General features: G+C 43.8%; 1 protein-coding gene across 5 annotated transcripts in view; it reads left to right on the top strand.

Moving 5' to 3' along the window:
• PSD3 (pleckstrin and Sec7 domain containing 3) overlaps positions 1–8526 on the top strand; it is a 565580-nt gene extending 557054 nt beyond the window's left edge. For all 5 annotated transcript variants that reach the window (XM_029226681.1, XM_029226683.1, XM_029226687.1 and 2 more), the window contains one exon: positions 7402–8526. In XM_029226681.1, coding sequence (XP_029082514.1) covers positions 7402–7620 — 219 coding nt within the window. In that variant the 3' untranslated portion in view covers positions 7621–8526. The remainder of the gene's footprint in view (positions 1–7401) is intronic.
• Positions 8527–18112: the final 9586 nt, after the last annotated feature.

The raw sequence follows: 18112 nt of genomic DNA, 5'->3' as shown, positions 1-18112 counted from the left end.
ATATTAACAAACTAAAGCCAAGTCCTTGCCCCCATGTGATTGCGTTCTAGGATTGGCAGGGGGAAGATAGACAAGATTGTTTCATAAGCAAACTCTAAGGCTCATGGTGAGAATGCTAAGGAGAAAAATAATGCAGTGACCAGTGCGAAGAGCAGGTGTGGCAGTTTTAGGTCTGGATGACCAGGGAAGGCCTCTGCGTAAAGGAGACATTTGAGTGAAGACTGAAAGGGGTGACGGAGGCCAGGGAATATGCCCTGTGGGCTCCTGGGGCCATGCTTCTTGGGCAGAGAGAGCAGCAGGTACTAGAGGTCTAGAGCCAGGAGTGTGTCTGCTATGTTCAAGGACAGCCAGGAGGCAGGATGACTGGCACACAGCATGCCCGGGGGGAGCAGTAAGACACCAGACTGGGGGGCGGGGGTGTGGCACTGATGGGGGTTTCCTAGGCCAGTGTAAGGATTTGGGGTTTGGAAGGATTTTTAAGGATGAGAAGCCGTTGGAGCATTTTGAGCAGATGACACACTCTTACAGTTTAGCCCATGACTCTCTTTCTAGAAGAGTATGCATGGGGGGCAGAGAGGGAGCAGGGGGACCAGAGAGGCAGCTATTGCAGTTATCCAGGCACAAGGTGATGGTGCTTGGTCCAGACTGGAAGTGGTGACAGCAGAGAGAAATGGTGTGCTTCTGAATTTATTCTGAAGATGGAGGGACAGATGGATGTGGGATATGGGAGAAAGAAGGATCAAGGAGCAAAGTTTTTATTGTCAAATTTCCTTCCTCAGGATTTTAGAAGTATCTCCAGGCTGCTCCCTAGTAAATACTAGTATACTAACTAATCATTACCCAGATCCAGAAACTGCTGTAGGACAATTTGTTGGCTAACTCTTACAATCTTGATATCCTACGTGTTGTAGGCTTATAGGGGAGGACCAAGAGAACTGTACTCTAGCACCCATGGCGACCAAACAACTGGTATAAAACTATTAATGAAAATAATAAAATAGTCAATGGATTTAATACTTATTATGTGACCACAGTATGGCTTAGAGTGGAATAACATCCATCAATAATTTGTTGAATATTCAGAGAAAACCCAACAAAACTATGTTATACCAAAGCCTATTAATTAAGCATACCTTTTGCTAAATAAAATTATGACAGGAAGTGCACGAACAGCTCAATTGAGATACTGTTTTTTATTGAAGTACAGTTGATGTTGCATTAGTTTCTGGTATACAGCAATGTAATTCAGTTATAAATATATATTCTCTTTCATGTTCTTTTCCATTATGGTTTACTATAGAATATTGAATATAGTTCCCTGTGCTATAAAGTAGGTCCTTGTTGTTTATCTATTTTATATATAGTAGTTATATATAATATTTGCTAATCCCAAACTCCTAATGTATCCCCTCCCCCTTTCCCCTTTGGTAACCATAAGTTTGTTCTCTGTGTCTTGTCAGTCTGCTTCTGTTTTGTAAATAAATTCATTTGTATCATATGTTAGATCCCACATATAAATGATATCATATGTGTGTGTGTGTGTGTGTGTGTGTGTGTGTGTGTGTGTACCCCATATCTTTTTTATCCATTCTGTTGATGGACACTTAGGTTGCTTCCATGTTTTAGCTATTGTAAATAGTGCTGCATTGAACATTGTGGTACATGTCTCTTTTTGAATTATGGTTTTCTCTGGGTATTTGCCCGGTAGTGGGATTGCTGTGTCATATGGTAATTCTATTTTTAGTTTTTTAAGGAACTGTCATACTGTTTTCTATAGTGGTTGCACCAATTTACATTCTCACAACAGTGTAGGAGGGTTCCCTTTTCTCCACACCCTTTCTAGCATTTATTATTTGTAGACTTTTTGATGATGGCTATTCTGACCAGTATGAGGTGGTACCTCATTGTAGTTTTAATTTGCACTTCTCTAATAATTAGCGATGTTGGGCATCTTTTTACGTGCCTCTTGGCCATCTGTCTGTCTTCTTTGGAGAAATGTCTATTTAGGTCTTCTGCCCATTTTTTGATCGAGTTTGTTTTTTTTGTTATTGAGTTTTATGAACTGTTTGTCTATTTTGGAAATTAAGCCCTTGTCAGTCAATTGGGATGTTGTTTCTATGAGTGAGTCCAAGCTGAGTGTTGACCATTTTATTAGTCTGCAAATAATAGAAAACTTGACTAAGTTTTTAAACAGTATGAACATTCTTTATCTCATCTAAGAAAACTTGAAGTAGATGGTCACTGGCTGCTTGAGAGTTGCCACCAAAGATATATGATCTTTCTAAACTTCTGATTTGCTATCCTTAGCACATTGGCTTTTTTGTTTTCATGCTTATTGTTTCATGGTTTCAAAGTGCCTGCCATAGCTCCGAACATTTCATCTCCCAACTTTTATCAGAGCACCAAAAACTGCTTCCATGGAAGTACCCTAGTCGGCTCTCCTTACATGTCACTGGCCAGGTCTAGGTCACAGGGCTGCAACGTTGACTGGCAAGGGGATGAGGGTTATCCCTTCTGTGTTAGACCACGATTCCTGTCCTGGGGTTAGGCTAGAACATGATACCCTCAGTGAAAAGCACAACTCCGTCAGCTGCAAGAGGAGGCTGCTAGGGAAGCAGCAAACAGTGTTTGCTGCTCTGTCCTCTACCAGCTTCTTTGGCTGAGATTGACCATTGGAACATGACCCTCAGGTTTTCAGTCTCTGAACTGGCACATCAGGTTAAAAAGTGATTGAGAAGTACACTTCCTGCTGTTGCTCTGCTTTTCCCTAAACACCAGCTCTAACCTAAAAAAAATTTCAGGATTGGTCTTAGAAAAAAGAGTCATGTCTTCTCTGAAAGGAAAAAAGGAAATAAACCCTCCCAAAGATGGCACATGGTTGCATTGTTAGGAAGAAGTCTGACTTTGCCACCCCAGAAGGGAGAAGTCAGGAGAGGTCTTGGAGAAGAATTTTGCGGGCAGTCCTAACCCTTCACTCCTCGGGCTGCATTCAGAGCTGCCTGTCTTTGCTCAGAGGCAATCTTTTTTTGGCCCCAAAGCTTCTGGATAGAGGTTTACAAATTTGGTGAGTCTGTAATCCCAGAAGAACGTAGATCACAGTCCTTCCAGTAGTACTGAAGAGTCCTGAGATTAAAGATAAGTTTTCCTAAAATATTTTAAAGAGGAATTTGGCTTGGCCACAGAGAATGGTAGAAAGCAAAGCTGTATTACTGGGTTTAGTAGCCTGTGTCCCTGTAAGCCCTTATAACTCAGAAATAGAGCACAGCCATTGGAAGTTCCTAAACAAACCCACATTATTTTTTTCCTTATTTCTCTCAACATGTGAGCAGTCCTGGTTGCCGGCCCCCTTTCACCCTTTGCTTTGCTTTGCCTTTTCTTCTCATCTGATGATTCATGTACTGCCACTCCTCTGTGCTCTGCCTTTTGTTTGTTGATTGACACACTGATGTAATTTATGGGGGCAACAGATTTGCAGCTGGAGCTGTAAAATGAGTGGATGAAATTGCTTTAATTTATGCATTTTTTGGTGAATTTTCCCAATAATGTCAGTTTCTTCAAAAGCTAGTAGAAAATGGCCCAGTCACCTTTTCTTCTTTTGTCCTCTTTCAAGTCATCTCAAAAAATTGTCCTTCATATCCCTTTTATTGTATAAATGCCCTAGTTTTGTGAAATAGTATGCCTTACATTGATTTTCTGCATGTATTTTTAAACTGTCTTTAGATCATTTTACTAAACCTTATTCATATTAAAATACAGCTCTTTCCTGCATTTTATTCTTGCCACCAAGGCAGTTTAGAGACAGATTAAGTCTCTAAATTCCTAGAATGAACATGACTTTAGATTTCACTGATGCATAGACTACTGTGTAATACTTATGACATATTTTTTATTAGCATGTGCCCTTATTAAACCCTTATGTATTGATAGCTTTCTGAGAAAAGATTAATATTTTATTCCTTTGTTACTTCTTTACTAAAATTGGAATGTGTATCAATTAGTGATGCTTTTATCTGCAATTAACAGTACTTGAGGCACATGAAAAGGTGCTCAACATTGCTAATCATCAGGGAAATGCAAATCGAAACCACAGTGAGATATCTCCTCACACCTGTCAGAATGGCTATCATCAAAAAGAACACAAATAACAAATGTTGGCGAGACTGTGGAGAAAAGGGAACCCCCCCTACAGTGTTGGTGGGATTGTAAATTGGTGCAGCCAGCGGGGAGGGATAAATTAGGAGTTTGGGTTTAACGGATACACACTACTATATATAAAATAGATAAACAAGGACCTACTGTGTAATAGCACAGGGAACTATATCCAATATCTTGCAATAATCTATAAAAGAATATATATATTCTTTTTCAGATTTATATAAAACTGAATCACTTTGCTATACACCTGAAACTAACACAACATTGTAAGTCAACTCTACTTCAGTTAAAAATAAAATTGGTGCAGCCACTGTGGAAAACAGTATGGCAGTCCTTCAAAAACCTAAAAACAGAACTACCATGTGATCAGCAACTCCCCTTCTGTGTATATATCCAAAGAAAATGAAGACACTAATTCAAAAAGATAATGCACCCAATGTTCATAGCAGTATTATTTACAATTGCCAAGATATGGAAGCAGCATAAGTGTCCACCAACAGATGAGTGGATAAAGAAGATGTGGTATATATACAATTGAATACCACTCAGTCATAAAAAAGAATGAAATCTTACCATTTGTGACAACATGAATGGACCTAGAGGGTGTTATGCTTCATGAAATAAGTCAGAGAAAGACAAATACAATATGATTTCACTTATACATGTAATCTATTAAAAACAAAACAGATGAACAAACATAACAACAGAAACAGAGTCATAGATACAGAGAACAAACAGGTGGTTGCCAGAGGGGAGAGGTGTAGGGTGGGGAGAGAAATAGGTGAGGGAGATCAAGAGACACAGACTTCCAGTTGCAAAATAAATGAGTCAAGGGTATGGGGAATATAGCCAGTAACTATGTGATATCTTTGAGTGGTGACAGTTGGTAACTAGACTTATCATGGTGATCATTTTGAAATGTATAGAAATGTTGAATCACTATGTTGTGTAATAGGAACTAACATAGTGTTGTAGGTCAATTATACATCAAAAAGAAATAAACGAATAAACAGACTCATAGAAAAAGAGAATAGATTTCTGGCTGCCAGTTGGGAGGGGGAAATTGGATGAAGGCAGTCAAAAGGTACAAACAGCCAGTTATAAGATAAATAAGTAGTAGGGGTGTAATGAAACACATGATAAATATAATTAGCACTGCTGTATGTTATGTATGAAAGCCATTAGGAGAGTAAATCCTGAGTTCTCATCACAAGGAAAAAAAAATTTTTTCGATTTCTTTAGTTTTGTATCTATATGAAGTGATGGATGTTCACTAAACATTTTGTGATCATTCTTTCATGATGTATATAAATCAAACCACTATGCTGTATACCTTAAACTCATACAGTGCTGTGTGTCAATTATATCTCAAAAGAAACTAGAAGGAAAAAATGTGGCAGAAAAAACCATTACCTGATTAACAGTGGCTTAACCCCAAAGGGTATTTATTATTCATACTTAACAAGACGGTCAGAGGCAATAAGGACTTTGAGAGTTGGATCCAGCTCATTGTGTCATCAAGAACCCGGGCTCTTTCTGTCTTTCCATTTCCCCCCAGGCCTAGCATGCTGTCTTTTTGCCTTCACGCCTGCTGCCTCATTTCACAGGGTTACAGCTTTAGGAATCACATCCATGTCAAGGAAGGAATAAGAGTGAGGGGCTGGCACCAGTGGCTTCTCCTCTCAACCTGCCCCTTTCATCAGAAAGCAAAATCGCTTTCGCAGAAGTCCCCCAGGAGAGTTCTCCTTATATCTCAGTGACCAAAATATCACACAGCCCATCTTAGCTGCAAGAGTGTCTGGGAAAGTAAGTATTTGGTTTTATCAGCAGTGGGAGGGACATAGGAGAAGAGGGGCTTGAAAATGGCTTTTGATTGGCCAAACCTACAGAGTCTCTGAGTTGTCATCCTAAAATACACATTCCTGCATATATTTTCATACCCAGGAAGAAAATGCAGCTTAAGAGTATGGGTTCTAGAGTCCATATCCCAGCTTCACTTCTTTACTGTCTTGGACTTATCTCTGCCTCTATTTCCTTTACTGTAAAACAGGGATAATAATGTACCAATTGTATATGATTCTTGTGTTAATGCCCTCAAGTTAGCCTGTGGGCACCCCATAATGTAATCATTGTCAACCAAAGCTTGGCACCTCAACATGGCTACTGACCAAACCCAGAGCAAGCTTAATGACTAGCAGCTTTTCCCTACTTTTGAGCAAAACAACTTGAAAGAGTAGCTTCAAGTAGCTTCACCTTCATAATTATTAACTTAAAACGGATATATAAAATCTCAATTTGACCAGAAAAATCCCTAAAAGACTTAGAGTTATAAAAGACTTTGCTGCCTTTGTTGGGACAATTTATAACTGAGCTGTTCTTTTGCTGAGAAAGAAAATACTTTAGGCCTTCTACAGATCCTTCATGTGTTGAAGCAGTATGATGAGAGACTTATTTTGACTAGAATCTATCAAATCGAGAATCTGAGACCCTTCTGTAATTTGCACTATGTACACAATAGCTCTATATAGTGACTCAGATACAAACTTAAGAAAAGCAGCACCAGTAAAGGTTAGAGAAAACAAATCTCTGCAGTGTTCTTCTCAATTATTCTTAGAAAAAGATACCCAGAGACAAGAAAATCAAGGAGCCGTTCAAAACATAGTAGACACTCAATGAACAGTTGATGAAAAAAAATGTGTAGAATAAAGAACAACATCAGGGGATAATTTGAAGTTTTGCAAGAAACCATAGTACTCTGAGAAGTTGGTAATCCTAGCAGAAAAGCCGTAGCAGGAAACCCAGAGCAGCTTCTAGGAAGTATTAGTGGTCCCGTAGGGGACAAGAGTACAGGTTCACCACCAACTGCTTCCTCAAGTTGGGAGTAAAGAACCGCACCCCAGCCAGGTTCAGGGGAGGCCTTGGCCACGGCCTTGTGGGGCGGCCCCAGTGGCTGCAGGCCTGAGCCTGAGAGCCATCTGGTCCCCAAAACCGGAGGCCGCAGCTCTTCCAACTCACACTTTCTTGTGCTGAGTGTTCAGGAAGCAGGCTTCCTCCATCTCACAGCCATTCCTGCAGAATGCAGAACGAAGGAGAACTCACATTCTATCTTTATGTCTTACCGAATCAATGAAACCATCAGTCAGCCTCCTGAGCTGCCAGCCCTGCCCTTCGGGAAGTGAGCTCGCTGGCGCCTTGTGCCGTGTGCCTGTGACAGTATACTGACCCCTCTTCTCTGACTCCCTGCAGAAAACCCGCTATGAGATGTATGTCCGCCTTCTGAAAGAGGGGGGCCTGGAGCTGCTGAGTAGCAGTGGTGGAGGGGGCGCCGCGGGCCTGAAGAAGTCGCACTCCAGCCCCTCGCTGAACCCAGATGCATCTCCGGTCACCGCCAAGGTCAAGAGAAACGTGTCGGAGAGGAAAGACCACCGACCTGAAACTCCAAGCATTAAGCAAAAAGTCACTTAGAATCCATCTGCGGCCAGGAAGTGCTGGTCGTGGAGCAAAATAGAGTTTTTCAAGATCTTTCTGGTGAATCCGTGAATATATTTAAAACAAAGTCTGTGACTAAATGGTGCATTAGTAACCTTTCCTATTGTATATTTTTGTTAGTTTCTGTACAGATTGTCTCTTTGCTCTTGATTTCTTTGCTTTGATGATTTCTGCTACCTGATAACTAATGCACCTTTTGTGAGGGGAGGGGATCATGATTTCAGAATGGATTATGTATCGCTTCTCCCTCAGGGTTCTCTCATTTGCACTCTGCTCAGTTGTTTTGTGTGTTCTCAAATCAGCTGTTACACTTTTTATAAAGGTTAAAGATTTAATCCATTGTGAAACACTTAACTGGACAAACTTTGTAGTTTAGAAAATTCTAGCCAGAGTTAATATAAGCCTTTTCATGTGAAATCTTGCCCAGTCACAGAGGTGGAATCCAGCTCTCGCGCTCGCAGAAGTTCAGTTAAGAGTTACACTCACGGGAGGTGCCACTCCCCTGTGAGGCCTCATGCATCTGAGTGCTTAGTGTTGAGTCCGGCCCTGCTGGTGGGGGTAGAGGGGGGCAAGGACCTCAGGCCTGGGGAATTTAAGAAGCACGTTAGCTCACTTGAAGTGTAGATTCCATTTCAGCCAAGCAAGGAAGGAGGAAGTGGCGTCTTTTGAAGGCTGAGGCAAGGTGGCCCCAAGTTCATTTTGTTTTCTAAAGGATGGTGGCAACAATGGACTCTTGGGGGCTGCAGCAGCGAGCTGTGTTTTTGATCTGCAGGAAGTTGTTACCCCACTCCCACAGGGTCTAGACAAGGAATCCAGAGCCATCTGTGGTGGATACCCTGCCATCCGGGAATTAGGTTATTTTATATATATAGGCATGGTGTTGTCTCCTGGTTGTAAGAATTTGGGGTCTTCCTAACAAAATAATATCAAAATGGAGCCCCTTTCATTCTTTCCTTAATAAAGCAAAATAAGGAAGGAAAAAGTTGTTTTTCCCTATAGTTGTTTGGCAATAGAATGTTGATTCTTTACAATAAATCTGAAAGGAATAAAATCTGAAGGAATTATGGCTGGAAAACTGAGGAATCTCCTGGTGACAAACACAGAGTCCCTTAGTCTGTTCTTGTCTCTGTCTCTGTGAAGCCGCTTCACCCTGCTGCACTGAACTGTCCCCTAAAATAAATCCTTGATTCTAAATCATTTCTTTGTATCTGCTCAGAGCAGTCATAAGCTTGTTCCAGGGACAGTCCCTTTGAAATTCAGGGTGATAAACAGAACATTCTCTTACTGAGGAGAAGAAAGGAGTGAAAATTGAGCCCACTGTGAGTTAGAACTTTCTGATTTTGGAACCTGAAAACTCTGTGATCCTTAAACCTAGAATCTCCACAAGTTCAGAGCGAATGGAATTACTTTGAATGTTCTTTTCTCTCCCACAGAGATTTGCTCTTTTCTACTCGGTTTACTAGTTAAGGTGCTGTGTGACTAGAGGCTCAGGGACTCTGTGTGGGTAGCATCGCTCCGGGGAATTAGAGAAAACCTGCTCCTGAACCATGGTACTTTCTAGTGGTATTTTGTTCTGATGCACCAGCATTTATACAGGACTATTTATTAACATGCACTTCCTTCAGCTGTAGAAATGCCCATACTTGCTGGTGCCCAGAAAAGAGAAACCCCTCCGTAAGGTTGTAGCTGCTTGCTTTGTGGTGTTTTTGCCACACATTTGAAAAACTCCCTCTAACCCTCTATCTTGTTTATTAGGTAAAGGCAGTGACTAAATTTGTTTCAAGACCTAGAAACAGGGTAGTTACCAACATGGCCCATGTACCTGATTCTTTCTTTGTAGCTTCTGACTGAATCCAAGGTTTCTACAAGGGAATCCAAGGTTTCTTCCTAGAATCTGAATCATCAGTGTGTGTGCTTTCTGCCTAGATCTTTATCCTAAGCAGAGGGGAGAGAGGTACCTAGACCATATCATCTCTGAGCTTCAATAACTAAAGAAGAATCAACATCCCTGACTGGCTTGAATGTGTGTGCTCCCAGTATGTGTGTGTCTGTGTATGTCGAATGTCTCCGTGTGTGTCACTTAGAGTCTGTACCAGACATGGAATGGTACCTTGCTGCAGTGTTTAGACACTCGAGCAGCTCTGAAATGCCCAGTGAGCATCAGCACCACGACGGCGTTGTGCTCACTGTGTGACTCACTAATGTTATCTCCAAGAACTTCTGGATATGCTAATAGAGAGACAGATGAGAAGGGCACTTTTGAAGCTGTGGTATATACTGCGTTCCCATAGTTTATCTTGAAAAACAACTGCAAAGGTTATTTTGTGAGCCATGATCCCAGACTGCCATTGTTAGGGGATGGGCTGAGAACATCTCCCCCTGAGGCCTCTGGACTGTCTGGTGCCAGTGCTCCTTGCAGGCCAAGAGCTTATCCTGTAGGAGACAAGGCCCCTTCTGTGACAGGATCCTGAGAGCCTTGCCCATACCCAACCAGGGTCTCCTTTGTGATCATTTCTTTCCCGTGGTGTCTAGTCAGGAGACATGACTGAAGACCTTCCCCTTCACAGTTCCTCCACGCCTGCCACCCAGTTCACGGTACAGGGGAGCCCCCTCCTTCCCTTCTGAAGGTACTGCCCCCCATCCCTCACCCATCCCTTAGTACCAGGAGCCTTGCGATCTCTCTCCATCTAATAAGTTATTATTCCTCTTTGCAGAAATACACCTAATATTAATTTTTAGTATAGAAAATCTTGAGAGTCATCAAAATACCTTGGTGACGGTCTTGTTGCCGAATTGTCCATAGAAGCAGCCGTGTGTGGAACCGGAACCAAAGTGTCTCAGGGTGTGTTCCCCCACCTCACATGTTGACATTTACAGGGAGGGGTCAGGATTTCCTTGTTAGCAATCGAAACCTAATTACTAGCATGCAAGAGTCTTTATTTTATTGCCAGCCATAGACATTATTTGAAGTATGCTTTTTACAGATATCATTTGCTGACTCTTAGTAATGCCTGATTAAACCAAGCAACACTTCTGCACATTTTAATTACCTCGTGTGGAGAGTCGTCTGGGGGACTGCAGTCCTGGACCATGTGAACCTTTTCTGTTGCTCTTGCGTAAAGAGGATGGAGAGCACCTGTGCAGGACCGTCTTTGCTTCTCCGGCTGTGATCCTCATTCCAAAGATGAGTGTTTCCTGGTCAGAAGTGACGTGAGGGAGTTAATTCTAGGAGAGAAAAATTGGCTGGCTCTCCAAGGCCAGTCTAGGGTTGGTCTCTTGTGTTTGTGTTTCACCCTGTGGCCAAAGCACAGAACCCCTGAGGCTGGAGAGGGGTTTACATACCCAGCAGGGAAGGAGCCTCCTGCCAGCCCTGGCCTGTTGTCCTTCCAGCGCAGAAAGAGCCGGGGAAGACATTCTTAGGTAGGGCAGGGCTTGCTTTGGCCTTGAGCTGCACCTCTTCTCTGCCTTTATCCCTAATCATAGACAATTGGAAGAAAATTGACCTTAAAGAAGTTTCTCTATTGTCTTACTTTGAACACTTTCTTGGGTTTAGTTAGTGGTCACTGGAATTTGATTGTTTGGCATTTTTCCTTGTAGTCACCCGTTAAGCTTTTTTAAGGCCAAGTTCACAGGGCGTTCTCAGCCTTGTGGTCCAAAGCTCTGTAGTGTAGCTGTTGTGGACCGGGCCAAGGGTTCAGCAGGTGGGGAGCCACCTTCCTTAGCTGCAACAATGGACAACCTCCTGATCCCTTCACTTTTCAATTGTCAGAATTTTTGCAATTATAAGATTAGCGCTGTTAAACAGGAATCAAAGTGGCACCCAGGACTTGTTCACAGTAGAGCCTGGTTAATGACTAGTGTGACTTGGGCTTAACTAGCACCTGCTTTTCTCACGGAGCATCTGAGTTACTCTGACAGAAGATCAGCTTTTGTAAGGAGATGAGCCTCTGGGCCTTCCTGGTTCCAAAGCTTTCTGGCTGTCTCTTCTCCCAGGCCAACAGTCTGCCCCGGGCAACAGGTGTCTCCATTGGCCTTGGACATCTTATAGTACCAAGTTACCCAGAGGACTTCAGAGACCAGTAGCTCACACAGAATAACCCAACAGTGATGAAAGGTGCTTTGTCACCACTTCTGCTCTCTTTTCAGTGTCTCACTCTCAAAAGGAGGACCAAGGTCCAAAGCCATTGCCATTTTCCTTCTGTGCCCAGAGTACCCAAAGCCCGAGCGGGAAGCCTCTGCCTAGGACAGTGAGTGGCCAGTGCCTGCAGAGAGAATGTCTTCAGAGAGAGAGTGCCAGTAAAGATGTGAATCTGCATGACAGTCTGTGGACTTGACTGCAACAGCAAGAAAATATCGCAAGTTAAGTAGTTGTATATACAGTAGGTTTCCTTAGGTCTCTTTGGCTCATCCTTTGTAATTTACGTGTGTATCTGTAGTGTTGCAGGCTTTTGGAGAATATTGATAGTATGTCAGGCATCAAAGAGTATGCCTTCTGTCACCTTCCAATGTCGTAATTGTGGGTATTTATAGTTGTATGTATCTATATTGTATCAATGTGTAGATTGTACATCAGTATGTGGCATATGTACATCAAATTTATTTTTGTCCTTAACCAGTGTGATATGAAAAGCAAGTAAAAACCTCATAGGATTGAATATATAATGCAGTTTTTGAGAGTCTATACAGTGGTACTGTTTTATTAAACTTAAATTCAAATGATATTTTGATTAATTTTTTTAATGATAAGATTTTATGCTAGAAAATTTCGTCTGTGAGCTTTGAATCACCAGAGCAAAAATGGCTCTGAACTAACTTTGTTAAACTATTTCAGTGTACTGTGTACAGTACCCGGGGTGGGGCTGTAGCTCATTATAATTTGAAATATACAGAAAGAAAGGGGAAAAAAAAAAAAAACACAGGCAGCCTGTGCAGTCTTAGCAACTTCAGTATTAAGAGCACTTAAACATAAAGTCAAACTGACAGTTTGGGGCTTATTACAAAATGTGATGCTTTAAAGCACACGTTCTTTATTGTTGTAATTAGTCCAGAAAAATAGAGCTTTCAGAACAATTAGCTAAGTGCCCAACGTATCATTTATGTTCCTGTGTCAGTTTTACAGCAGCCCAAACCACCCTCCTAGCACTGCGTCCTCATCCTCTTCACCTTAAAGAACTGTCGCCAGCCCTGCAGCAGATCAGGGCTTCCAGAGATCTGGGACTGCCCTCCAGGCCTGCGGTTGCACAAATTAGCATCTAGACACAGGTAAAAGAATTTTAGGACAGGCTATGGACCAGGTTAAAACTTTAGTATTTTTATACTTAGGTCTCTTTTCTGGCCTCTCCCCAAAGAAGAGCCACTGGCCTTAGTTGTCTGAGCTTACTGCCTATCTTAAAGTATATAAGTATTAGATAACTAGAGATTAGAACTTTATTAGCCAGCATGTTGGTATATTTAAAGCAAAACTGAGTGTGTGTGAGTGAGTGGTTGAGTGCAGTGTATTCGTCTACGCACACTGCCTGTCGTTCCTCGTGTCCAGTTCAGAGGGTGGGAGTCGTGGGCTGGGAGGCTCAGCTTCAGCTCCAGGCTGCAGTAGTAGTGGTGGTTACACTTGCGTTTTTTTAATTAACTCTGCAGTCTCAAACCGTTTTTGCCAATGTATCCTATTTCCTAATCTGTTTTTGACCGTGCTGTGAGTTGGCTCTGTGGCTGCGCAGCAGGGTCTCTGTTCCACAAGAGTGTGTTTCCTTCTAAGAACTATAGTGATTTGCAAAAGTGTCCATTTGACTCAGAAATCATATACAAAAGGAATATCAAAATTTAAAAGTTTCACTTTGGGGCTTAATCATTTGAAATGTTTGGACTTTTAATATAAAGCCAAGTAACCATTTGGCATGGATAATAACATCTCCTCTGCGGAGAGGATGCATGCTCATTGATTTTTAATGCCATTAGGACCCTTTCTTAAGCTGTAGGAACAAGAGTCAAAGTGAGGATGTGGGGAGTGTGTGAGCCTCTTGCCTTCCGCTGAGGGAGACGTGCTGTGGCCTGTCCTCCGCTCTGAGAGATCTGGCGCACGTGGAGCCTCGGCAGTGTGTACATGCACTTGCACACGTGTACACAGCGAGTGTCCTAAGTGACATAAACTTGAGACCCAGAGCGCCCGAGTGTTGCGAGAGGTGTGGACCGAGGTGACAGCGGCCCGCAGGCCCCTCCCGGGCGGGCAGGAGTTGGAGCCCCGCATCTGACCTTGAGATGCTGTGCGGGGAGGCGGGTGGCTGGCAGTTGGGGGATGCTCATCTCCTGTCTGGTGGACCTTCGCTCCCCAGCGTCCCGCAGTGGCTGGCGTGGCCATCGTCCCCAGTGGCGCTGCTGCTCGCTCCCTAGCTGGTTCCTTTGAGAAGGGAGTACGGGGAGGAGGGGGAACAGCCTTCCCCCCACCAGGCTCCCCTCTGAGCTGGTGGTGGGGCTGGAAAGGGGAGGAACCTGGCCACGATGGGTTTCCCTTCGCAGGGTGGAGGCTCAGCTTTCACGAATAGTGCTATAAAAATAAGCACCTTACTGTCAGTTCCTGAAAATGCTGGTTACTAGGGAGAATTTTGGAGTTTCCCTTACCATTTCCCCGAGCGCCCCCCGGGGAGCCCCAGGCACAAGCTCAGTTCAGGACCCACTGTGGGCCTGGGCTCCTGCTGGGACGCCCCCTCAGAGGCCGGCATGCACCTCTCTGCAAAGAGGGTTTCCTCCCAGCCTCCCTCCTCCTGGGCTCCTAGGAGCCCAGGGTTGGTCCATGTGCGCCTTCCCTGGCTGCAGGGATCCAGCTGTCCTCATTGGCTGACCCTGCTGAGGGTGACCAAGTCACTGCAGTGACGCTTGACAAAAGGTATTAAACAATTCTCTGACTGAAGACAAGACTGCATATTTTGCCTTTGCAAGAAACAAGATGGCAGGTTGAACTATAACCGGGGATGGATGATCTCTTTGCCTTTGCACCTGGATTTCTGGAAATGGATAAGGTTTCGCTTCCGCGGAAGGGTCAAGGGACGCAGCCCGCTGCCGCGCGGTTCTCCCCAGGCCCCATGAGCCCTGCTGGGCAGAGGCCTGAGTGCCTCCGTGCATTCCTCCTCCCACCCCCGCCACCGGCTTCGGAGCCTGTTTCTAGAGCAGAAGTTGATGCAGTGGAGAGCTGGAACCGCAGCCTTGATTACTGTAGGGCAGGCAGAGGGCAGAGGTTTGTATCCTTTAATATAAAACAAGCTTTGAACTTTTCCAACCTATTAACTGGATTATGTTTACTGGGGTTCAAACTAATTGGCAGAGTGGGTCAGTCCCTTACCTTCAGAGCTTTCTTCACCAGTCACTTCAGTTTCATTGTAGTCCCGGTGCCATATGTCCCTGAAATCGTGAAAGTAATTAGTGATAAAATAGCAGCCTGCTCATTTTCAGTGGCCAGACTGTCAGCACTGGCCGACTTGGGTGAGCCCGTGGCACCAACTCCTTAGGAAACCTGTTCCTCCTCGCCCACCAGATTCGAGAAATGCTGTCTCCTAGAGAATCACGGTATTTATGGTGGTCATCTTTTGAATGGAACAGTAATTTATGTGGATACTGTTAAAGTGTTTAAAGAATATTTTGAAAATTAAGTTTACATTTTATGATCGCTTTATTTTTTATTAAAATGGTTGTATATAAATATTACCCTATCTCACCGTTGTTGAAGGAAAGCTAACCGTGCAGACCAGTGAGTCACCTGATGTGTATAGAAGCTGTGATGTATAGAGTACATTTCTCTACTGTATAAATGCTCATGAATATAACTCTTCCTGTGTTTTTATAAGTTGGGGATAGTTTGTTGTTTTACAACAACAAAATTTATTGCATTTAAATGGTTTTTATGTAATGGAAATCATGCAAAATAGTGAAGGATTTAAAATATGTATATGATATATGTAAATGTACAAACTTTAGAAAGAAATAAATCCAACAAATTTCAGTCATTTTGGGGAATGTTCTTATTTGCTTATTTATTAAGCAGCTGGTTTGAACCCGAATTAATTAACAACTAACACAACACAGTACATACACCCCCTCGCATAAAAAGCCAACCACAAGCCCCACAGTGAGAGTTGGCTGGGGAGGTGAGAAAGTCACATTGTCAACCCTGCCTCCCTCCGCTGGGCTCTGTGAACCTGTGTGTGCGAAGCCTGCTGCTGCCTTCGTCAGGGGCTCTGAGGGGGGAAGGATGAAGCTTTTTGAAGTAATTTCAAGAATCTACACGCGTCCCACTCCAGCCTTCCCACCAAGGCAGAGGGGCCGAGGGGTGATTGTCACCCTAACGTGCAGTGCTCACCCCTGCTCTGTGGAGCCTCGTGTGTGCATGTGGGTTCTCTTAACCTAACTTGATGCCCAAAATAACATGTTAACTTGGAAAATGAGAAAAATAAAATTCCACCCCAATCACTTAACTTCTGCATATTGGAGATATTGGAGACCAAAACCCTGAGGAGTGACTCTCACAGGGATGGATGGATGGGGGGCAGAAGAGGGCCTGGGCTGCCACCAAAATCCCTCAAATGTGAATCGCCTTATACAAATACTGAATCATGTCGCACACATGGAAGTAATATGTCAGTTACACCTCCATTTAAAAAATCCCTCAAATGTGAATCGCCTTATACAAATACTGAATCATGTCGCACACATGAAAGTAATATGTCATATGTCAGTTATACCTCGATTTTAAAAATTCAAAAACAAAACAAGCCATGAATCCTCACTGCCCAGTTGTCTGTCCTCTGGAGCTAGGAGTCTTCTGTATCTTGTCATATTGTTTGTTGCACAGTTAATAATATTAGAACGAAAAGAACTAAAGAGATCATTTTTGAAAGATGACATTCATAAGAGGAAACTAAAACACAGAGAAAATTAATATACTATAATGAAAAAAGTAGCAAGTCTAAAAACATCTTGTCTCTAGACTAAGTCCCTTGCATACACTGTGGGATTTTCCGGTGAGACTGCTGAGTCACTGTCAGCTTTTATTGAGAGGCTGTCAGCAGCAGGAAATACCTCTCTCCTGTTAGAGAAGAGTGTGAATTCTGGATGCTGTGCACAGTGAGCTTGACTTTAACTCTGGTCGTGGCTTTAGCTTGAGTGATAAGGAAGCAGCGGTTCCTGGAAGCCAATGTGGTTTCCCAAGGACAAACCATTTCAGACACATTCATTTCGAATTTTGTAAGATTAGGTAGATTAGAAAAATGCAGTAGGCAGAATATCTGAGCCATATCATCAAAGAATTTAACAGGGTCTTTAATGAAATACGTCTGGGCAAAATGGAGAAGTCTGATCTGGACTTTAGTACAGCTGGTGAGAGTGTCACCACTTGAACGGTGCTAATTAAAGGCACACGTCCACCTGGGCGATCCTGCTGCGAAGCTTGCCTTTTGGCCCCATCTGTTGAACATTTTAATTAATAACTTGACTAAAGCTACAAAAGGCAAGTTTATTAAAAATGTGTATGTCATAAAGCTGGGAGAGAATGATCATACTGAATGACAGAATCAGGATTCGAAAAAAATCTCATCAAGCAGGGAAATGGTGCAGATTAACAATGTAAACTGTAAGAGTGAAGATCTTACACTTCAGTTATTAAAAGAACAATTATCAAGGCCAAGGTAGGCCCTGGTGTTGCATAGTGTAGCAAACACCTGGAAAAGAAAGGCTGCGGCCTCCATCCCAGCAAGCTGGGCACCAGTGCCAAGGGTCCCGGGCACCCTGTGCCGGGACACAGTGTGGTTCCTAAGACACTGCCCTCCATCAGGGAGACGGCGCCTGCAGAACTTGCCCCGAAGCATGGGATGCGAACACAGCAGAGGGCGTAAAAGCAGCAGCCAGGATGGCAGAAATATGAACAGTGACGTGCAAGGAGAACCGGACATGCATGAGCTGGGGACGGCCAGCCCATGACAGACCAGGGATGTTTAAATGAGTCGCGTGTAGGAGGGAAAGGAGAGCCATGCTGCAGCAACCTAAGGGGTGACTAGGATTGGTTAGTGGAACTTACAAGGAGAAACACAACAGTGAACCCAAGAGAGAGCTGTCCACTCAAAGCTGCCACGACAGACAGGTCCTCCGCCCACAGGCGAGTTGGGACGTGGGCTGGCGCCGGGGCAGGGGCTGGGGGCGGGCACTGAGGACCCAGAAAAACTTGCTGCGGAGGTTGGGTTGTAGAAAACACGGTAAGGGATGCCATTACTCGGAATACCCGGCGCTCAGGTGCGCGGCACCCTGCTGACCCCTCCGCACCCGCCCCTCCTTCCATCTCCACGGGGCTGGGTGCCCGAGCACCGACGTCCCCCACTTCCAGGGGAGGAAAGCCTGCATCAGGCCCCATGTCTTCAGGTCCTCCGCGGCATTTTAACACCTCAACAGCGTCCATCTCCACCTGCAGGAGGAACTGGCAGCAAACGGCCCG

Source organism: Monodon monoceros, unplaced genomic scaffold, assembly GCF_005190385.1.
Source record: "Monodon monoceros isolate NGI ecotype Baffin Bay Population unplaced genomic scaffold, NGI_Narwhal_1 Super_Scaffold_17, whole genome shotgun sequence".
Taxonomy (NCBI): domain Eukaryota; kingdom Metazoa; phylum Chordata; class Mammalia; order Artiodactyla; family Monodontidae; genus Monodon; species Monodon monoceros.
This window is presented reverse-complemented; position numbering and strand designations above follow the sequence as displayed.